This window comes from Callorhinus ursinus, unplaced genomic scaffold (genome assembly GCF_003265705.2).
Source record: "Callorhinus ursinus isolate GAN/ISIS: 27379988/994484 unplaced genomic scaffold, GSC_fseal_2.0 scaffold5, whole genome shotgun sequence".
Lineage (NCBI taxonomy): Eukaryota > Metazoa > Chordata > Mammalia > Carnivora > Otariidae > Callorhinus > Callorhinus ursinus.
In genome coordinates, this window is record NW_027397067.1 from 49,119,052 (window position 1) to 49,142,680 (window position 23,629).

Sequence of the window (23,629 nt, forward strand, 5' to 3'; positions counted from 1 at the left end):
CATCTGCTGCAACTGTCAGTTCAGTGAAAAGGCAGATGATGTCTTTACAACATTATGAAAATAGTTTTGACCTCATGGACCCCTGGAAAATTCTCAGGGTCCTTCAGAGGTCTGCATTTCACAGTTTGAAAACACTGACTTAATAGTTTTGGAGTCTTATGTCATGCAAAGAAGGGCTTTACCCATAGCAATAAAAATGACTTCTGTGTACTATTCTTATGTTTTGTATTTAATTTTTTACATTCAAAATTATGTGGAATTTTATATTTATGTCAGGTATCAGATTGCTTCAAACTTTTTAAATGACTAACTTGATATCATAATACCATTTTATTATAATCCACTTTTTTCCCTAATTTGAAATGCCATCCTTATCACAGTATGCAATGTTTTGCAATATTTATGACCTTTGTTTCTACTCTCCTTTTGCTTGACTTACACTATCTTATTTTTAATTTTATTTACTCTGTGTATTTGTCACAAATCTGTACTATACCATAGTATAACAATGTGGGACATAAATGCATCAACAAATACAGTACTGGAAGGATATGGGATGTGTATTTTTTAAATTAGAGATGTTTATAATTTGATGTATATGTTATCAAGTTTGCAGCTAATAATAGTAGTTCATTATCATTTGAATCATTAATGTTTCGAGGTTGGTGATGACAAAACTGTGAAGCAGTGGAAAATGGACGGACCGGGCTGTGGAGAAGTGGAGGAACCATTGCATACAATATTAGGAAAGGTACAGAAATAAATTGACCTGTACTTTGTTAAAATTCTTCTCTTAAAATTATTTAATTAAAAAAAAGATGTAAATGAGACTTTAGGCTGCAATAATTGTCCTGTTTAAGCAATATTTAATGCAGTTAAGATGTTTTGCAGCTAAAGAATTTGAACGGGTCTTTGGTGTTCATTTTACTGGGTTCAGTTTCTGTGTTTAGCTGGAGGATGCAATGAAACATTTCCTATGGTAAGTCCATAGGAGGAAATCTATAAGAAAAATAATGCTTCGGCTTCTCTCTGATTTATATTATAGATCTTACCACAAAGCTTAGAACTTCTTACTTGAAAGAATCCTTTAGGCAACGAAGAGATATTATAATATGATGCTATTTGTATAAATGTCATTTACATTTCTTAGAACATTATTCTGCAAATCAGATGATATGGTTAATTATAGCTTAAGTATAATTCAGATCATATGGCCTACCCATGTTTCATAATGCTTACATTTTGATATTAAGTGAACTTCTAAGGTTAGATTTAATCTTTAAATAAATACATTTTTAAAATCAGTTTATCATTTTAGTATTATGTTGGTATATATTTAAGTTCTGCTTTTCAGATTTCAAGAAATTGTAAATGTTTTTACAGGCACATGCAGGTGGGGCATGAGTATAAGATGGAAATAATTTGTAGGTGGTAAAAAAATTAGTAATTCCGAAAACAAAATTGGCTTCATTCCTGAAAATGTCTTCTCTCTAGGAGCTCCAAGTATTTTTGAAATATTTCGTCTTACCCCTGTCTCTGTGGTAATGGGGATTAATTCTTACTGTGGAAAAGTTTGTCAGACTTGCTTTCATGAATAGAAAATATAATTGGAAGCCTGCAGATGCTGCTAAGAGTTCTTAAAAGCCTAAAGTGTTGGCTAAATATTTCCCTTTAATTTGCAAACATTTTTTACCACATAGTATAAAGACAGATTTTAATCTGGCCCTGAATAGATCAGTCACATCTTTTAAGTGGATAATACCAAATTTATGAGATTTTACTGATTTTAACAGTATTAGCATCCATCCTTGCCAGGTTTATTTCTCCCCCTAAATTTTAATCCAATTGTTGGATTAAATCAGTACTTCATATGTTACATGTGGAACTGAGTGTTTTAGACCTTACTTTTCCATTTCATTAATTGTTTGCAAGATCCTTGAATACCCAGTGATGATTTAGGGATTACTTCAGGTATGTATTCAAACTTAAATACATCCAGTGTTAACAGTTTTCTTTATTCCTGGAATGTGTGATAGGAATCATTACTTTTTATCATACTGTTTTCTCCTTTATTTATTTTTTTATAAGTATATTTTTATTGTTATGTTAATCCCCATACATTACATCATTAGTTTTTGGTGTAGTGTTCCATGATTCATTGTTTGCATGTAACACCCAGTGCTCCACGCAGAACATGCTCTCTTTAATAACCCATCACCAGGCTAACCCATCCTCCCAGCCCACTCCCCTCTAGAACCCTCAGTTTGTTTTTCAGAGTCCATAGTCTCTCATGGTTCATCTCTCCTTTATTCTTTTTTTCATTTTTTAAGTAGGTTCCATGCCCAGTGTGGGGCTTGAACTCACGACCCTGAGCTCGAGTCGTATGCTCTACTAAATCTTTAAGTAAAGTCTTCAAAAGAGTTTCTTTGTAAACAGGGATTTTCTTAAAAAAATTAGAGTGTGAGTAAATATATTTAAAATATGCAGATTTGAAATATTAACGATAGACCCATCTAAAACATCTTTGCTCTTAAAGACAGTGTATACGGGAATTGATCATCACTGGAAAGAAGCTGTTTTTGCTACATGTGGACAGCAAGTGGACATTTGGGATGAACAAAGAACAAGTCCTGTATGTTCAATGACCTGGGGATTCGACAGTATAAGTAGTGTTAAATTTAACCCAATTGAGGTAATGCTGCTTTTTGAAATACTTCTGCTTGTTGTTTCTTTAATAATTTCAGCTCTGTTTAGGAAACTTTTGAGTGTATGATATAAGAATTTGTTTAAATTTTAGTGGGCTTCTGACATTTGGTTAGTTTTCTAGAGTATATCTGAGTTCTGATACCTTTGGTCAATCTTGACATGTTTACCCACAGTTTAGTCCCATATACCAGTGTTAAAATGCACAATTAGAGGAAGGTGTGTGCATGTGCTCTTAGGAGTAGAATTCAAGCAAATACTGTACTGTGAACAGTTTTACTCATGCCTTCAGTGCTCATGTTCCACAGATTACATCATTGTATATTTGGGGAAATGTTCATTTCTTAACTCTTTTCGAGGTCAGAAGAGGCATTGAGCATTGTTTTCTTTAATTATTTGTGACAAGGACACTAAAGATCTATAATAATATGTACGATTACTACTATACTGCATGATGATAGTTATATTTTTCTTTGCTCAGATGTCTGATATGGTGATTCCTAAGTCCTTCGAGGTCTGAGGGAAGAGTTGGAGATTAAACTCTACTTATTGTTTATTGAGGTCTGAATTTAGGAAAGGAGGCTGCCCTAAAGGCTAAGCTAGCCCTTACTTAAGACCTTTCCCTGAGCTATTTCTGAATACATAACAATAGGTGAACTCATTGTCCAAAAGACTCAGTAGAGATGCCTTTTCCTGCAGAAAGAAAAGGAAATTGCTGCATATATAAATAATCTTCCAAAGTTATCGAGAGATTATGATGTTAGATGGTATAAGAGAATATCCTGATATGTAAGTTTTGCACTCTCAGAGACCCAAGCTGATAAAAGAGGAAAAAAGTTAAGTCAAAGTAACAGGGTATAAAATTGTTTATATGAAGTATTGGAACATGAGGTGCTGCAGTTCGATGTGAGTTTGGCCTTGTGCTGCTGCTGAAAGGTCAGACGGCACCCTTCCTGCCCCCAGCACATACCTACCTGCACACTTCTGGGAGGGGCTATAGGTCAAGAGCAGGGGTGGGCAAACTGGTTCGTGAGCCCACTGCCTGTTTTTGTAAATCACATTTTTACTAGAACACAGCCATGCCCTTTCATTTATATACTGTTTGCAGCTGCCTTTGTACTATGACAGCACAGTGGCCCACAAAGTCTAAAATATTTACTCTTTGGTCCTTTACGGAAAAAGTTTGCTGACCCTTGGTCTAGAGTATCTGTACTGTATCTTCCTCACTCCATCCTCCATCACCTTTTGATTGTAGAAGTGAGATATGGCATGGGGGGCGGCAAGCCAGCTAAGCAGAGCCAGGCCAAGGTGACCCTAGGAAGAAGCAGGCTACAAACACAAGCAATTGTAGGAACATTTTGTGTCCTACTTGGTGTGGAGCTAAACTAGAACTGTATTTTCTGCCAGTGTACCTTGGCAGTGGCCTTATACAAGTCACACTTCTCTATATTTGCTTCTTTATTTTTAAAATGAGATTAAATAAATCTTCCAGTGTACTTTATACGTTTGTCATGAGGGTAAAACGTGATAAATTCTATGTGAATATTTTTTAAAGATGCTACCCAAATTTAGGATGATGTTATTACTATTAAAAAAATAAACAGAACAGAGAAATTGATTCCTACTTCTCTGAGGGATAAGCAGTATTTTGCTTCTGTATTTTGGTGAACACCTTTGTCAGAAGAGCTGATGGTTAATTCCAAAAATCATAACTAGTTATTAGTCATGACCTAGTGACCATGTTTTTCAAACTTGCCTGTATAACAACTATATTTGTTAAGCTGTATGGGTTTTTTTTTTATTATTATTATTACCCTTATGAACTGAGTGGTAAAAGCAAATGGTGTGCATGTCTCTTATCCTATATTAAACTTAATGGGAAGGGCATGTTGCTGTGAACAAATGGAGTGTATTTGTTTCCTCTAATCATTAATAATTAATTTTCTGTTAAAATATTGAAGCCTACAATTTTGCTAAAGCCAAAAGTTTTATGCTGAGCATTGCCACATTTTATAGTGTAAAAGTCGGCTTCAGTCTAGGCAGAATCTTTTACTTTGCTCAGATTAAAGTCTTTATTTTTAGAAATGGAACCTAGTCAGACTTTGAGGTGGCAAAATGAGAAACCAAGAAAGATTGGGAGGAGTCACTAACTAGGGGAAAGTCTCAGAGGAAGTGATTTAAAAATGAAGGTTTTGGGTTTTGTTTTGTTTTTGTTTTTTCTAAAGAATTTATTATTTGGGGGAGAGAGAACGAGCATTGTGGGAGGGCGGGGCAGAAGAAGAGGGAGAGAGAGAGAAGCAGACTTCCTGCCGAGCAGGAGCCTGCCCTATGCGAGCAGGAAGCCCAATGCGGGGCTCAATCCCAGGACCTGGGGTCATGACTTGAGCTGAAGGCAGATGCTTAAACTAACTGAACCACCCAGGTGCCCCAAAAAGGAAGGTTTTGGAAAGGACTGGAGAAGAGGTCATGATTGTAGCATTAGCTTTGTGATGTTTTATTTGAACTGTGTACACACATACGATAGTAGTTAGTTGGCCATACAGCTGTGTAGTAGATAACTCTTCTTCCTACACTTGCAGTAGGAAGTGATAGGCAGAAGCCAGGAGTTCTAAGTGTCAGGAACCGTGAGTGAGGAGGCATGGGGGGACTCAGGTCCTGCTGGTAGGTAGAGGGCTTGTTCTAACATAAAGCCAGGGGTTAGTTATATCAGCCTCTTGGACACTCTAACTGACTTAAAAGTAAATTAAATACTTGCAAATAGGTATGTGCTGGGGGCAGGAAGGGTGCCGTCTGGCTGGCTGACCTCTCAGCAGCACCACAAGGCCAAACTCATGTCAAACTGCAGCACCTCCTGTTCCAATAGTTCATACAAACAATTTTATACCCTGCTACTTTGACTTAATCTTTTTTCTCTTTTACCAGCTTTGGGTCTCTGAGAGTGTAAAACTTACATATCAGGATATTTTCTTATACCATCTAACATGATAATCTCTTGGTAACTAAAAATTAGTTTATACATGCAGCAATTAAACAGTTGGACAAAGAACAGGCTTAGTTTATACAAAGTTAACATGAGGAAATGTTTTAACTATGAAAAATCAATAGTTTATATGATTAGAAAATATTTCTCTACAGATATGAACTTTTAAATGCCACTACTCAGTGCTTCCCAGTTGCAGTAAAACTGACATATTTCCACACTGCAGTGTGTATTGATACAGCTCCTTGGAAAACAATTGGTCCTAAATATCAAAAGCCATAAAATTGTTCATACTTTTGACTCAGTAATCCATTTCTGAAATTTTATCCTTAGAAAAAGAAGATTTGAATTTATGAAAATGTTTGTTGAAATGTTAGTGATAATACTGAAAATTAGGATTGTTTAAGTAGAGGAATGGATAAATAGGGGCACCTGGGTGGCTCAGCAGTTGAGCGTCAGCCGTTGGCTCAGGTCATGATCCCGGTGTCCTGCCCATGTCTGGCTCCCCTGTCAGTGGGGAGTCTTCTTCTCCCTCTGTCCCTGACCCTGCTTGTGCTCTCTCACTCTCTCTCTTTCCCTCTCTCAAATAAAATCTTAAAAAAAAAAAAAAGAATGGATAAATAGAATATGTTTTGTTATAAAAAGAACACTGAATTATCTGAACACTGCCATCACTGACATGTAAAATACACTCATGGGCATTTAGCAATGAAAATACTTGACTTAGGTTGCTGAGATTATGAGTGATTCATTGTTCTATCTTAAAAATGGACTTTGATATTATTATAACTTTGTATCTTAAACATAAACAATAAGGGCAATTGAATCATTTGTTCTTTGAATGGACAAGGTTTGCTGCCAAGCCTGGCTTTTAACCGACGATTGTTATTTTTAGACATTTCTCTTGGGAAGTTGTGCTTCTGACAGGAATATAGTACTATATGATATGAGGCAAGCTACTCCCCTGAAAAAGGTGAGTTTCAATTTGTTTCCTGCTTTGTACAATTGTTAGTGCATTCCTCTATGAAGTGAGTGACAAAAAAATATGAGCAAATGTTTTTTTCAGAATTAAATATTTTCATAGGCTTGTTCTCAGAAGCCAAAGTGATTATAATGGCATTCTCTCATCTCCTTGTTGCTTTTTCGAGACCCTTAAATCTTCACTAAGTTCTGTATCCTAGTCAACTTCATATCTTCCATAATGCCAGTAAATTTTAGGCAACAAAATTGGTACTTATTGAGCTCAAAGTTCTTAAGTATTGCATCCCATTACTACACACCCCATGGTTTTCAAAAGACACATAAAGTATTCTGTTCCAGAATGTTTTGTAATGGATTCACATAACCAGCTTTTTTGTTTAATTACATGCTAATGAATACTAGTTGATGTTTTGTTTAGATAAGCACTGTCTTGTTCAAGGTGACACATTTCCCAGCAGTTTTAAGGCAGTCATTCCAGGACTTAGATACCAAAGCTGAAACAACCTTAAGCTGACTCTCAAGAGGGACAGACATATTGTCAGTAAAGAGAGGAGTGCTCCTCTGAAGTGAAAGGATATAAAGTTGATTTCAAGTGCTCCAACTCAGAGTGCAGAAGGGCCTAGACACCACTCATGTGCCACGAGTCCATTGTGATAGACCACATGTGAAAGAAATGCTTTTAATATTTTTGTTGTTTTTTTTACTACATGTAGTAAATTTTTACTACATTTTTACTACCTGTAGTAAATACGGAAATATTAGAAGTAGTGTATATTCATTGAGGTTTGTACTACATAAAAATGATGATCTTTCCAAAGTACCATTTTAATCATTTCACTCATTCACATGGTATAGTGGGCAAATCTTGCATGAACTTTGGTGTTAGACCTTAAGCAGGTAACTTAATCTGTGTTTCTCCTGTAAAATGATGATATTAATAATTACTTTCCCGCACATTGGTGAGAATAAAACATGATATTTTAACCACTTAGCAGAATGCTAAGATGAAATCTAGTTTAACAAATAGTAGTTTCTACCCCCTCTGCCCTTACATTTTCTGTTTTTAATGGTGCTCCATTACTTTTAGTTGAAGAAAAGAACTATAGCCTGGCTTTCAAGGCCCTCCAAATCTGGTCCCAGTTTGCATTCCATTCATATATTTGTTTCAGTCAGTAAGACACAATTTAAATAGGGTTTGTCACATGCAAATCGCCGTGTTGGAGGTAGAGATTCTATTTTCTCTCATTTCTTTACTCTATATAGTAGGCTGTCGTTGTGTCTTCTGTCTTTTCTCTCCTACACTTAATAGTTCTCAACAAGGGGTATATTTGTAGAAATTTTAGAGACTAGCCTTTAGTGGACATGTGCCTGAGAGGCTAAACATCTACAGTGGACAGTTACACAAAACAAAAGATTATTCTGCTCAAAATGCCAGTAGTGTTCTTGCTGAGAACACTATATGCTGGTCCTTCCCAGGTCAGCTCAAATCATGCTTGTCTTTTTTGAAACCTTTTTTCTCTTCTTTAACCCTAAAGTCACTGTTAGTTTTGCCCCCCGTTTGATACTTAAATCATTTACTGTTTGTTTGTATTTTAACTTTTCTTACACATACCTCGTTTTTCTGACTAAACTCTAAGTTACTCGAGGTTGAAGGACCATTTATTAAGCATTTTTGTACTTTTCAGTATTTACTATTTAGCCCGTGTACTCTGGAAACAATTATTGATTGATTTCTTTTCCTGTTGCACTGAGCTGAGTACTGTGCATATAATAGGTGTTTACTAAATATTTGCTTAAAATCAGTTAAAAAAAAAAGGAAAGGAAATGAAGTGGGTGACTTACCCATTTGAGAGGGAATTGATTTCATAGTGATGGGTTAGTGTATTCTTCCTTTCTCAGGTCATCTTAGATATGAGAACAAATACAATTTGTTGGAACCCTATGGAAGCTTTCATTTTTACTGCAGCAAATGAAGATTACAAGTAAGTTTTCTTCTTTTTAAAACTTACTTGTTTCTATGTGAAGTGGCTCAGTTGTATAAATCTTACTAATATGTTTTCCTAGATAATAGTCCTCAAATATTAGAAAATTGTCACTTGTTTTGCTAAAGTAAATGTATTTACCAAATTAGAGAAGAGCTTCTTAGAGAAATATTCTCAGTTTTCAAAGTGATATAGACCAGAGACAGTAATCTTCGACCCATGGACCAAATCCTCTCTGCTGCCTGTTTTTGTACATAGTTATTGGAATATAATGATACTCATTTATATATTGAATATGGCTGCTTTTGTGCTGTCATGCCTGAGTTGAGTAGTTGCAACAGAGACCACATGGCCCACAAAGCTAAAAATATTTATTATGTGGCCCTTCACAGAAGAAGTTGGCTGATCTCTGTACCATATAAATAATGACTGAACCATACATGTTTTAATAGAAACTAAAAATATTTGCCTACCACATGTGTAGTTCTTCACGTAGTTGATAATCATATAGTCATATTATCAGTATCACTATTAACTTCAGTAAGACAAAAGGAAAAATAAAGTTTCAATTTTCACCTTAACGTTTGTAGACTCCATATACAGTGACTTAGCAGCCTTACATTTTTGACCTAGATGGAATTTTATGATCCCTTATATATTGCCTTAAAACTTGTTGAGGCATTTCACATTGGCTGTCTTATCTTATCTTCTCAGTATCCCTGTAAGGTAGATAGGACGTGTATGTTATCCCCTTTTTAGACATGAGGGTGTTAAAGCTGGGAGTTTAATCCCCTGGGGAGGAAAGGGTGTCTTACCTTTTCTTTAATCCAAAGCATTTGTTATAGTACAATGCGTATGGTAGATTCTTAATACATGTTTTTTTGAGAAGGTGAAAGTTTGTCACTGGACTAAACTTTAGATCTTCTGCATTTAAATTCTTTGTTCTTTCCACTGTCATTATTTATGAAAAAAAATTAGCTCAGAAATAGGATTTATTACATGATGTTTTAGTGGTACCAACTAAAAACATCTATTATGACTTTCTTTACTTATGCTCAGTTGGATTCTCATTAGGTGGTAATATCCAACCAAATTAGTTGAAGGCCTTTAAGTCTTCATCAACGGTTAGAAATTAAATGGCCTTATTCCAGTTAAAGGTAATAAAATAGTGTTTTGCTGACCAACCTTATTACGGTTTCTAAAGTTTGTTCTAATTAGCTCTTTTGGCAAGATACCTTTTTACAGAGTATCTCTGGGATTTCTCAGTTCTTGCCTTGGGAAGAATTTCATACGGCACCTGAAACAAAAAGCACATCCTTTGTAAGAAGGCTGTTAGACTATCGTTATTGCTCTTACTTGAAAGTGATCTTGCTTTGGTAGTCTATGGTTTTTTATATTTTCTTTTATTGCCCACCAAATAATCTAATCATTCTGAATTTAAAACCCACCCAGTAACCGCTGTAAAAATTTGGACTTGGTCATGTAAACTAACTCCATGCCATAGTTTCATCATCAGTAAGATAATAGGGTTGAAATAGATAATCCCTAGACTCCTATAACTTGAAACTTTGTTTATGTAAACATTTTCTATTCAAATGGGTTGATTTGCTTAGATTTTGAATAAGTTCTTAACCTTTTTTTTGTGTAGAGATTAACAGAATTTACTAACAAATCAGAATGTGCTAAAACAAAGAAAACCTGGTTGAGGACCACTGCTCTAGACAATGAATATAAAGTAGTTGTCAACTCAGAAATTTAACCTCAAAGCTCAGTATGACATTGGCTGACCATCCTGTGGTGTGTTGAGAGATGTAAACAACAACAACAGTGACTTGTCTCTTGAGAATTTTGTGTTATTTGGGATATTTTACCAATACCATGAGTGATTTTTCATAGTAATGATGTTAAAAAGTATTCTTTAAGTGTTAGGTCAATTTTTTAAACATTTTTTTAGGCTTATTGAAAAGATGCAAAAATAGTATCTGTCAGCCAGCTTCCCCTAAGGTTAACATCTTATGTTACCATAGTTCAATTAGCAAAAACAAGAGATTAACATTGGTACAATACATTTGACATTGATTAACTAAACTACAGACTTTACTCCATCACCAATCTTTCCATTAATGTTTTTTGTCTGTTCTAGAATCCAACACAGGATTCCACGTTGCATTTAATTGTCATGTCTCCTTAGTCTGCTCAGTCTGTGACTGTTCCTCAATCTTCCCTTGTTTTTGATGACCTTAGTACTTTTGAAAAGGATTTACTTGTTAGTTTATCTTGTAGACTGCCCTTAATTTGGGCTAAACTGATGTTTTCTCATTATTAGATGAGATTATACAATTTTTGCAAGAATACCACAATACAGATGTGCCCTTCTTGGCTCATCACTTCAGGGTTACATGATGTCACTTTGTCTTATTACTGGTGGTGGTAATTTTGATCACTTAGTTAAGGCGGTATCTGCCAAGTTTCTGCGCTATAAAGTTACAATTTTTTTTTCGTTTTGTAATTAACACTAATCTTTGGAGAGATACCTTGATGGGGCACCTGGGTGGCTCAGTCGTTAAGCGTCTGCCTTCGGCTCAGGTCATGATCCCAGGGTCCTGGGATCGAGCTCCACATCGTGCTCCCTGCTCAGTGGGGAGCCTGCTTCTCCCTCTCCCTTGCCTGCTGCTCCCCCTCCTTCTGCTCTCTCTCTCTCTCAAATAAATAAATAAAATCTTTAAAAAAAGAAAATGGAGAGATACCTTGAAATTATGTAGATACCTGATTTCTCCTCAAACTTTTGCTCAGTAATATTAGCATTTTGAAGTGTTGTAATGTTAGGAACTTGATTACAGTAATGCTGTGTTACTGTTGTCAGTTATGCACATTGGTTCATTTGAAGCATTATTATTTTAGCTGTTGATTAAGAATTTTTAAATCTTGGGGTGCCTGGGTGGCTTAGTCGGTTAAGTGGCTGCCTTCTGCTCAGGTCATGATCCCAGGGTCCTGGGATCGAGTCCTGCATAGGGCTCCCTGCTCAGCGAAGAGCCTGCTTCTCCCTCTCCCTCTGCCTGCCTTTCTACCTACTTGTGCTTTCTCTATATCTCTCTGTCAAATAAATAAAATCTTAAAAAAAAATTTTTTTTTAAATCTTGAAAATCATGAACTCTTTTTTTTTTTTACCAGCTGTGCACAAAAATATAGTTTTCTAATTTTAATACACCCTTTGAAAAGCCATAGTCACTTTTATATATCACCGACAGGAGTGGAACTTTGTTGGAAATGACTTGTCAACTCAAAACCCTTAAAAGTTCTCATGCTTTTGGACTTAGTAATTTACTTGCAGGAATTTGTCCCATTCAGTTAAAGATTCAATTTCAAAAATTCAAATACTGGACTTTAATTTAAGAATTATTTAAAATTGAAAGTTGGAAATTTTTTATCAATAAATTATAGATAAATATATTTAAATTTTTAAAGAATTTATAAGTTACTTTAACTCATTTAAATATGCAACCATAAGTGTTTATAATATGCTACATGAGATATCAGAATACAGAACTTTATACAATGTTATAAATTTTGTTAAAAGTATACATTTAAATACTAGCATAGTGAAAAGATTAAAAGTAATTATACTGCACTAACTGTTGTTCCTCTGGGTGGTGGAATTGAAGGTAAGTTTTGTACTCTGTACTTTTTTGAAAGTTTCACATTTTCTACAATGAGGATGAAAGTGTGTAAGTGTAATCTTAAGGAATAATAAAAGCTGGTAATATTTTTCCCTATCCCTTGCTGCTATGTAAAAAAAGCTATATATTTAGGTGTGCATTATTTAGCTATATATTTAGGTGTGCATTATTTAATGGTCTTAATTTCCCTAGTGTCTCTTAATACTGCATATGTTTCTTTATAGAAATTTGTATGGAATAATCAAAATTTCATTTACAGCTTGTATACTTTTGATATGCGTGCACTGGACACTCCCGTAATGGTACATATGGATCATGTATCTGCGGTGCTTGATGTGGATTATTCTCCCACTGGGAAAGAGTTTGTGTCTGCTAGTTTTGATAAATCTGTTCGTATCTTTCCTGTGGACAAAAGTAGAAGCAGGTATGTGACTACCAGTAAACTATTTTTTCTTATTTGATGTTTTCTTGTCTTGATCATCATTTACCTTTTTTGAAAGGTTGTTTGGTTATGTGTATATGGTGGGACTCACATCCAGGTATTGTGACTTAGGATATCAACTTCCAATATATCATCTATGGGCAAAACATGAGCCTACTGGGCAGTTTCTTTCATTGAATAGGATATTACCTTTATATAATTTCTTGATATGAAATCTTAGTGTTTGGGTTAAGGTGAAAACCTTTATTTCAGAGTTGTTTTTAAGTGTTTTATAGTACCCTTTTTTTTAAGACTTCATTTTTTTTTAGAGCATATCTAGGTTTACAACGAAATTGAGAGGAAGATACAGAGTTGTTTTTTTTTTTTAAGATTTTTATTTGAGAGAGAGCAAGAGAGCACAAGGAGCGGGAGCAGCAGAGGGAGAGGGAGAAGCAGGCTCCCCACTGAGCAGGGAGCCTGATGTGGAGCCTGATCCCACCCTGGGATCATGACCTGAGCCGAAGGCTCAGGTTAAGCATCTGCTTAACCAACTGAATCACCCAGGTGCCCCCAGAGATTTTGTTATATGTTCTCTGGCCCAACACATGGAGAACCACCACCCCTCCACCCATTATCAACATCATTCACCGGAATAGTATGGTTGTTAGTAAGGATAAACGTGCATTGACACATCTTAATCACCTTAAATCCATAATTTACCTTTAGGGTTCACTCTTTGTGTTCTACATCCTATGGGTTGAACAAATGTATAATGATATATTTTCATCATGATAATATTTTCATTGCTCTAAAATATAATAAACTTTTTAAAAATTTTAATTTGTTAAGAACTTAGGCAAGTTTTCCCTCCTATAGTTTAAGAGCAATTAATAACAATACTTTACCTTTTTTTTTTTTATTCAAATTCAGCTCTTATACCCTCAAGCAAAAATAAAAAAGAGAAAAAAAGCAGTTTAAATTGTCAGGACCATTCTTCCTCCATTCCACTTAGTAGGTATTTGCCCTGGAATGACCAAGAGGTGGGAGCCGTGATACTCAGCTGTCCTCTCCTCCATTTGTCTCTTGTTCTATAAGCACATCGAGTGTAATTCTAGTGTTAAGATACGTGTTATTTTGTAGAGCTTGGCCCTTTACTACATATTACGTGTTATTGAATGTAGTGTATATTTATATATCTCTACTGTATTATATATTGCTGTATTGAGTTAGTTTATAGAGAACTGTGGCATTTTAAGGTTTTAAGGATAGTTTTGACTGTGCTTGGTTTTTTGCTTTATGGGCTGACTATAAAACCTAACTTCTGTGTAAGATAATCGCTGCTTGTATAGTGTGCTATGGTTTATAGAGCACTTTTATACACATTCTTGTTGTTCCTTAGTAATGCTTTATATTGTTCCTGGAAGCATATTCAGAGCAAAACCTAGTAAGTTGGAGGAAATTTCCCCGTAAAAAATAGTGATAATTAGGGCACCCGGCTGGCTCTGTCAGTAGAGCATGTGACCCTTGACCTCAGGGTCATGAGTTCAACTGCCACGTTGGGTGTAGAAATTACTTAAATTTTTTTTAAGTGATAAAGTACTATAGTGGTATTGTTCACACTTGAAGATATGACTAACTTCATTTTAATACAGTAATAGTATTGACATTAAAATTTAAGAAGAATAATCTAAATGAGTATTCTCTCTAACGTACCATATAAATATATATACACAGTACATGTATGCATATACATAAATACATATATTTGATTGAGTGTCCTACTCTTCTTGCTTGGGTGGAATTAAGACTCGGTGGGGAGAAGATGGACTTGGTGAAAGATAACAGAGAGTGATTGGAGGTAGGAAAGGAAAGGAGAGGAGTGAGTGGAATCTGGGAGAGGAAAGAACAGAAAACAATTATGAGGGTGGGAGGTGATGATCTGTGCTAGAGGACAGCAGTGTGGAGCTGGTAAAGCAGTGTACCTAGGTTCATAAAGTTTGATGGTAGCAGAGAGTTTGTTCTGGGACCCTTCCTTCACTTAAAAGAAAAAAAATCTAAAGAGTATTCACTTGGTGTTGTAACTACAACAAGCTGGGGAAATCTCACCATTTTAGTCCAGTGATGAGAATTTTGATCACTACTTTTACTGATAACTAGCTTAGCTTCTATAGTGCTGAAGCTTTTTGAGTCTTTTCAAAGAGTGATGTTCATTTTCAAAGGCATATCGTGTCCTTCTCCTGACTCACTGTCGTTCTCTTCTAGCAGGGTCAGAACTAGGGTGCATCTAAGTCAGGGGCCCTCACTCAAGGAGTTCCTCATTGTTGTCAGAGTTGTACAGGTGCCAGCCCTGTGTCTGTATCCCAGTTTCTTCACCCTTGTCCCAGCCCTGTTTCAGAAACAAAAGATCTTTCAAACAGTGCCTCCTGAGAGTCAGGCATCTCATCCATACCTTTTTTGGTCATAGCCAGCCTGCTTTAGTTTAACTCTTTGGTATTTTTACTTATGGTAGTTGCATCTTTCTACCCTGTAGTTTGAGGGAGCCATACTGATTCCTAACCCGTCTTTTATCAGCATACTGTTGTCATCATTGTTGTGTATCTGATTAAAAGGTACTTGAATCAAAAGCATACTGACTGGAGTGTTCTGATGACTTTGATCTTCATTCCATCTTCTCCATGTAGAACTCCTCGTGTTGGTTCTCATATGGCAGTTGCCTCCTTTACAACTCACTTGATATTCTCCAAACTGTCATGAACGGTTTGTTGGGATTATTCAGTCAGGCCCACAACAGGGTTGGTAGTTTGCATTCTTCTCACATCCATGGAAGACACTAAGAATTAGGGGAATGTGGCCCTCCATTATTTTCTTTGCATCACAACTGCCATAGTAGGACAAAACTTTTCTAATATGATGCATGAGCAGACAGAAAGAATGGGAACAGAACAAAGAAAGAGTAAGAGAATTGAGAACGTTTGGGCACTTATGATCTTAAGGGCCCTGCATCTGAGTTCAAAATGAATTATTCCAAAGCTATTGTGGGCATCCAAATGCAGGTCTATCTAAAAAGCTCAAGTAATTCCAAAGTTGTATGAAGTAAGGAGTTCTTAAGCCCCATTTCCAGGGAGTTGTCTTCTGATGTCATTTAGAGATTTTGTAATCACAGCGGTGGTATATGGTACTTGTGATTGGGTTTAGATACAAGTGGTATTTCCTCTCATCTTTGCCTTCATCTGCTTAACAGGTAGTTCTGGTTTGTTCTGTGGTCTGCTCTAGTTCATTACAAACATCAAATAGCACAGCCAGTGCTTTGAATAATCTTTATTTATTTATTTTTTAAAATATATCACATTGCTGCTTTTTTTTTTAAGATTTTATTTATTTAATTGACAGAGAGAGAGAGAGAGAGAGCGAGAGAGGGAACACAAGTGGCAGAGGGAGAAGCAGGCTTCCCGCCGAGCAGGGAGCCCGATGTGGGGCTCGATCCCAGGACCCTGGGATCATGACCTGAGCTGAAGGCAGTCACTTAACTGACTGAGCCACCCAGGCGCCCCGAATAATCTTTATTTTTAAACTGTTTTTCTTTGAAAGACTTTAAAATGGTAAAATGTATTTTTAAAGTAAATTTTTAATGGATTATTAAAAACTACCATAAGTCAGTATTTGAAATTAGGAAAACAGTATGGAGGTTCCTCAGAAAGTTAAAAATAGAGCTACCCTATGACCCAGCAATTGCACTCCTGGGTATTTACCCCAAAGACACAGATGTAGTGAAAAGAAGGGCCACATGCACCCCAGTGTTCATAGCAGCAATGTCCGCAATAGCCAAACTGTGGAAGGAGCCGAGATGCCCTTCAACAGACGAATGGATAAAGAAGAAGTGGTCCATATATACAATGGAATATTACTCAGCCATCAGAAAGGATGGATACACACCATTTGCATTGACATGGATGGAACTGGAGGGAATTATGCTAAGTGAACTAAGTCAAGCAGAGAAAGACAGTTATCATGTGGTTCCACTCATATGTGGAACGTAAGAAGTAGCACAGAGGACCACAGGGGAAGGGAGGGGGGAAATCAGAGGGGGAGACGAACCATGAGAGACTGTGGACTCCGGGAAACAAACCAAGGGTTTCAGAGGGGAGGGGGAGAGGGGATGGGGTAGCCGGGTGATGGGTATTGAGGGCATGTATTGTGATGACACTGGGTGTTAAACACAATGAATTGTTGAACACTACATCAAAAGCTAATGATGTGTACTATATGGTGGCTAACTGAACATAATAAAAAAATAAAGTTACTAATTTGAGAGCTTAAAAAATGAAATTAGACTTTAATTGCTATTTCATTCAATATTTACTAAGCAAACTAGTAAATTACTTGCATTCACATGGAATAATTTGATTGTGTAGTAAAGAATTTAAGTTTTTAAAAGGTATCTCCTAATAGTAGAACTTTTAGTGAGCTTTTGTAAATCTTTAACACATATAAACATATCTAGAAGTTAAGAACTCTGCATAGTTTACCATTAAGGAGGATCTATTTTGGTTAAGGAACTAACCATTGGATTTGACTGGTTTCATATATCAACAGATTATTTTTAATAGTTAAAGCCTGATGAATTTCCTATCATTTATTTATTTTTTTTTTAAGATTTTAGTTATTTGAGAGAGAGCGCAAGCAAGCACAGGCAGGGGGAGCTGCAGAGGGAGAGGGAAAAGCAGGCTACCCACTGAGCAGGGAGCCTGCCACAGGACTCCATCCCGGGACCCTGAGATTATGACCTGAGTGAAAGGCAGACGCTTAACCAGCAGAGCCATCCAGGCACCCTGAATTTCCTGTCATTTAAATTCATTATGGGATGCCTGGGTGGCTAAGTTGGTTAAGGGTTTGCCTTTGGCCTAGGTCATGATCCCAGGGTCCTGTGATCAAGTCCTGCATCAGGCTCCTTGCTTGGTGAGGAGCCTGCTTCTCCCTCTGCCTGCTATTCCCCCTGCTTATGCTCTCTCTCTTTCTCTCTCTCTCTGACAAATAAATAAAATCTTTTTAAATAAATACATACATACATTATATTGCTAAAGAAAAGAAGGGCCGCTTAAATAGGTAGAGACTATGAGAAATGAATCTTGTAAAAAAGCAGAGCCATTGAGTGGGGGAAAAATGTAGTCTGTCGTATTTTTATTTTAATAGTTGATGTTTTTTCTAACCATCCTTCACCTTTTAGAAATATATTTCTTAGGGTTTCTCTACGTGTTCACTCAAGAGCTCAAAACATATCCGTTGGAAACAGTGTAAAAGACTAGTTTCGTGAGTGTATCTCAGATATTTTTTATAAATCCAAATTCTTTTTGATCTGGTGGTCATCATGTGTGGGTTTTCTTTTACTATGCTGAGTGGCCAGGCTCATTTCCTTTCTCTTGAGTCTGCATTTTGAATCATCTAACCCAGATATGGAAAATTCATTTCTCCAAAAGTCTCGATTTTTCCTGACCCTGTCTTTTACTTGTTTTTTAATGCTCTTCTTAACACTTTCCCAATATAGTATCTTCTGTGAATTCACTTAGCATGTTTCACAGCCTTTCCAAATAGGTACGATATTTTACATCTCCATTTATTAAATGATTCTTAACTCATCAGACACTTCTACAGCCTTCCCGTTCTGTTCACACATGTAAATCATCAACTCTCACTTTAATTAAGCAAGCTTTTTAAAACAATTTGACCAAAACAAAAATCAGACAGGATCAGCATATCAGGATGTGCTCTTTGAATGCTATTACATTTATTTTATTCTCCAATAAAATGAAAAAAAAAAAGTGATTATTGACCTGTATTGATTTGGAGGGAGGAGACAATCTATTTCTTATTGTTAAAAAAATTACTCTAGCTTTAACATACTTTATTTGTGTTATATGCCTTCAGTGATTTTGTGAACTTTATCCTGGGCATCTGGTTTTGCTTAATTTATTTTTCTTATTGAATTGTAATTTCTCTGAGGGCAGGAATTTTTTTAACTCCCCAGGGCTTAGCATAGAACCTTGTTTAGTTCAATAAAAGTATGTTAAAATTAATTTGAATTTCCCTTTTATACTCTCTTCAGACTCAGAAGTGCTATCCTGATACTTGATGGGCAATGGTTAAAGAAAATCGATATCAAAATCCTAATTTTAACTTAATTCCTCTTCTTTAGGGAAGTCTATCACACAAAGAGAATGCAACATGTTATCTGTGTAAAATGGACTTCTGACAGCAAATATATTATGTGTGGATCTGATGAAATGAACATTCGTCTATGGAAAGCTAATGCTTCTGAAAAATTGGGTGTGGTAAGAACTTGTTTTCTTTCATTATCATAAAACTAGTTTCAAATTTAGTGGGCATCATTATATTGTAAAAAATTTATTTGAAGTTCTTTAAGTATTTTGATCAAACTGGCATAGTTTTGATAAAAAGAAATAAGTTAGCAACAAAATAGACAAGTCTATATTGAGATTTACTTTTTTCATGTCACAGGTACCTGCAGGGGCCTTTGTTAATTAAAATGTTTGATAATATTTGAGCCTTCTTGAGTCTTTGTGTTTTTCTTGAGATGAGGAGAGAAGGTGTAGAGACTAGAAGGTTAGAACTGTGTTTTTTCTGTTAAAGGAATAGTAATCCGGCACATCAAAGGCTGCAAGTACCTGGGAGGTCTTTTAATTTCAAAAACGGTGAAACACTAACTTAAAAAAAATTACAGAAAGCTTCAGGCTATAAAAAAGATTCAGTGAAGATATAACACATTATCATTGGCTGGCTACCTCTGGGTTGGGTTATGGTTGGTTTTTCTTTTGTTTTGGTGTTTTTCTAAATGTCTCATGTTTCATAGCAGAAATATGAGACATTTAGAAAAACATCAAAAACATAGCAGAAACATGAGACATCAAATATGAGTGTTTATATCAGCAACAAATACTGAGTTTGAAAAGGAAAGGTTAAATGTGAGTTATTTTCTACTTAATCCCAGTAAGAAAATCAAGATATGATAAACAGTAATTAAAGACAATTTTATTTTAGGCTTAATGATTGGTAAGTATTACACTATGCCTCGGTTTCAGTTCGTTATTACAAGTTCCTTTAAATCTTACCATCCTTAGCATTTGTTAAACAAGACCTTGTCTTTACAGAATTGAACACTTTTTCTTTTCTGTTTCAGTAGTTATTTTTACGGAAAAATGTTGAGGGATTATTTTAGGAGCTTTTTCTCTGTTATTTATGCCCAGAGTAGGTCCGATTCAGTGGTCCACATAGCCCTACTCCCTCAGCACTGATATTTTAACTTGGTGGCATCTATCTACATTGGAGGCATACAGCCCAAAAGGAAATTCAGTGTTTGCAGAGAGATGACTCACATAACCTTGTAAAGGGTAGAATTACATTGGCAATTTTGGTTGCATGTCCCAGAAGTTTAGTTTTTGGGAGAAACGGTGCTTCCTAGCTTTGTTATATGAAGAAAAAGAACACACCATTCACTGAAATATCAAAATGCATTTTTCCAGCTTACATCACGAGAAAAAGCAGCCAAAGATTATAACCAGAAGTTGAAGGAGAAATTTCAACATCATCCTCATATAAAACGCATTGCTCGTCACCGGCATCTACCAAAATCTATCTACAGCCAGATCCAGGAACAGCGCATCATGAAGGAAGCTCGCCGACGAAAGTATGATTTGGGGCATTTGATTCTCTCTGAGTGCCCTTTTCTAACTTATCCTCTCAGCTCACTGGAAATAAACAAAAACCTGCCTTTCAAGGGAATAGTTTATGTGCTGTTATGCAGTAGAGATGTTTTTGAATACTCCCCTGAAGGGGAAGCAGTGATTATCTGGGAATTTCCATTACCTATTTTTTGAGATTATGTTTAAAGGGCAACCAGTAAAAATGAATTCCATCAAAATAAAACATTTCTGCTCATACTAAAAAAAAACTATTGTAAATAATGTTTTAAAAAATGATTTCTAATGAAGTTAGAATTAAGAGGTATTGTATATTTTCCAAGTTAAAGAATGCAAAGAACTCATAGCTTCCATTTCTTGAAACATGTTAGAAAATTTTTATTCATCATAGAATTTTGGATCTAAAACAGAGCTCTCACTAACATTTTCCCAGTAGAATGTTCTTCTCTTTGTAATAGGACATTGTTATGTGATAAGAGAAGAAGCAATTAAATAAGTTAACCAAAGTTGATTTCTAGCTACTTTTTACTCAATCTCCTTGTGAAAACTTATTTTTTAATAAGGAGATTTCTAGTGAAAGAAAATACTGTGGTTTTTCTAAGAAAGCTTTCTCTGGTTAAGGTGATTGCTCATAAATTTGCTTATGTTTTGTATATTTTGTTTATTTCTAGGGAGGTGAATCGTCTCAAACATAGCAAGCCTGGATCTGTATCAGTTGTGTCAGAGAAGAAGAAACACATAGTGGCAGTTGTGAAATAATACTTGGTATTCCTTCCAATCCTGATGAATAATTATTTGTTACGTTTTGATGTACAGACTCTGCAAATAAAGTACTGGCTTTAGAATAATAACAAACAGTTCAGTTACATGTGTAGAACATTACCCTGAAAAACTGTCCTGAAAGGTGGCCTGGTTGATAAAACTATCCAACATTTTATCCTTGATCTGCTTTCTTATTTCATTGAAGAATACAGTATTTGCAAGCTAACATGTTTATTACTGTTAGAAATTGCAGGTATACTTTCACTTTGATCTATTATTATAGGTATACTATACATTTGAATTTACATTTAAGACCGAACATCTCTTTTGTTACCTTTAATATTACTTTGGGTAATTATTGCAATGATTCTTCTCGTGATTACATATAACGTGGAAGAATTATGTCAGACTTTTTAAATTCAGTTAATTTTCTGTGCTTTATTTGTATTTGGCTCTTTGAGACTTTAAAGATGATCAGCTTGCATTTATATAACTTTTATAAAAATTATAATTTATGGTCAAGTTAAGATAATAAAACCTCCTTTTCTCAACTTTGTAACTTTGATCCATTTCTGCTAATTTCTCAATCTCAGTAAATCATAAATACTTCTCTGTGACATATGGTGTTGTTTTTTTTTTAAATTGTAGTTTAGTAAGCTTTACTATGAGTATATATAACCCAAATTTTAGGAAATTTTAAGTGAAGAATAGTTTTTTAGGGGCACCTGGGTGGCCCAGTTGGTTAAGCATCTGACTCTTGATTGCAACTCAGGTCGTCATCTCAAAGTCATGGGGTCAAGCCCTGCACTGAGCTCCATGCTGGTCGTGGAGCCTACTTAAAAAGACAAAAAACTGAAAGAAGAGATTTTTTAAAACACAAATATATACGTTAAGAATGCATATATTTGTATTAAAAATATAAAGAAATGCACAGGGATGATAAAGATCAAAATCTGGAGAGAGAGAGAGGAAGATAGGGTGGGATACACAGGAGACTTCAACTCTTACTGATGTTCAGTTTCTTAAGCTGTGTGATCATTGTATTATTTATGCTTTCTTGGATATCTTGGATATTTCACCATATTTTTCTTAAGGCTGAGAAGAGATCATCTATCTACCTTTTTAATTCATATGATCTATTGTAGGCCTTACTTACTTGATTTGCAAGATGAACCAAGTTGTGTTTTGCACCTATACTGCTATTAGTTCGGGTGTGGTTTCAAAGAAGTATGCAGAAACTGATCCAAAAATAAGAGCTTTGGTGTAGTTTAAGTCCTACAAGAAGCAGATACCTAAATGAGATTAGATGGGCAAGATTTATTGGCCGGAACTGTCTGTAAAGGATTAAGAGGAGGGAGCAGGAGCACACAGGGAGAGCCTTCTGTCTGGACTGTAGGCTTGACACCTGTGACAGGAGAGCAGGAAGAAAGGACTGAGTAGGAGGAGCCTCAGGCTGCAGTGTGGTTCTAAGAAAGGTTGGGCCAGGCTGATGGGGTGTCCTGGAACCAAAGTTGCTTGTCAGAGGAGTCCCATATTCAAGAATGGGCCAGCACTAGTACCCTCACTGTGCTCAGTCGGTGGCAGGGAGCAGCCGTGGGGAAGCATGACCTTGTAGTGAATGCAGTAGGGGCAGGTAGAACCCCTCAGCTAGGACTCCATCAGCTGTATTCCCTGCAGCCAGTTCGTGAAGGAATTCTGAGCAGAGCATTCTATGGCTGCAGCTCCTGTGCCACACAGATCCACTTCTTACAGGTTTGGGGAACAACTCTTCCATGATTTCCGTGCACCTCTTTTAGAAGAGGGAGTTTGGTTGGATGGTCAGGAACTCCTGTCTCTGATGGGCCACAACTAGTACTCATCTTTTCTGTCTTCTGTCATCTTTTTAAAATTTTCCTCATCCACAGCTATCACCTTATTAGCAAGTTTTGGTGGCTTGCTTGACCCCTTCATTCCTGAGGGGTCTGAACCTTTGGTAATCATAACCTCAGATAGGGGTTGCTACACATATCCATTAACAGTTGCAGTGGAGCAAGGGAATATCGGCAGACACGAAAGAGATTGCCTGTGTTCTGCACGTGTTTCTCCCATCTCCCCCCAAACTGCCTCTGGTCAAAGTCAGTACTCCTGCCAGGAGGCTGACCACTCTTCTAGCCTGCTGGTCCCTGGACATAAGTTCAAAGTACCTTGGTGATAGTCATAACTTAAAAGTTATAACTTAGGAGTAGGACTTTTGCAGTGTTCCCTAGCAAGAGTATGTACCCCTTTGGCAACAATTCTTCCAACCCTGCAGAGCCCAGAGTTTTAGGAATGGGAAGCTGTGGGTCACTAGGAATGGTGGAGCCATTCCTTTTCTTTCTTGGTCCTTGGACACAAAGGTTTGTGATTTGATGGATTTAATGCATTCAGAAGGA

At 36.2% G+C, this 23,629-nt stretch overlaps 1 protein-coding gene across 2 annotated transcripts in view; it reads left to right on the forward strand.

Annotated features, from left to right (window-relative positions):
- The window catches only part of DCAF13 (DDB1 and CUL4 associated factor 13), a 29,473-nt gene extending 7,638 nt beyond the window's left edge, over positions 1 to 21,835 (forward strand). For both annotated transcript variants that reach the window (XM_025870945.2, XM_073893067.1), the window contains 8 exons: positions 662 to 751; positions 2,537 to 2,692; positions 6,579 to 6,656; positions 8,564 to 8,646; positions 12,583 to 12,747; positions 18,935 to 19,070; positions 20,280 to 20,443; positions 21,128 to 21,835. In XM_025870945.2, coding sequence (XP_025726730.1) covers positions 662 to 751; positions 2,537 to 2,692; positions 6,579 to 6,656; positions 8,564 to 8,646; positions 12,583 to 12,747; positions 18,935 to 19,070; positions 20,280 to 20,443; positions 21,128 to 21,215 — 960 coding nt within the window. In that variant the 3' untranslated portion in view covers positions 21,216 to 21,835. The remainder of the gene's footprint in view (positions 1 to 661; positions 752 to 2,536; positions 2,693 to 6,578; positions 6,657 to 8,563; positions 8,647 to 12,582; positions 12,748 to 18,934; positions 19,071 to 20,279; positions 20,444 to 21,127) is intronic.
- Positions 21,836 to 23,629: the final 1,794 nt, after the last annotated feature.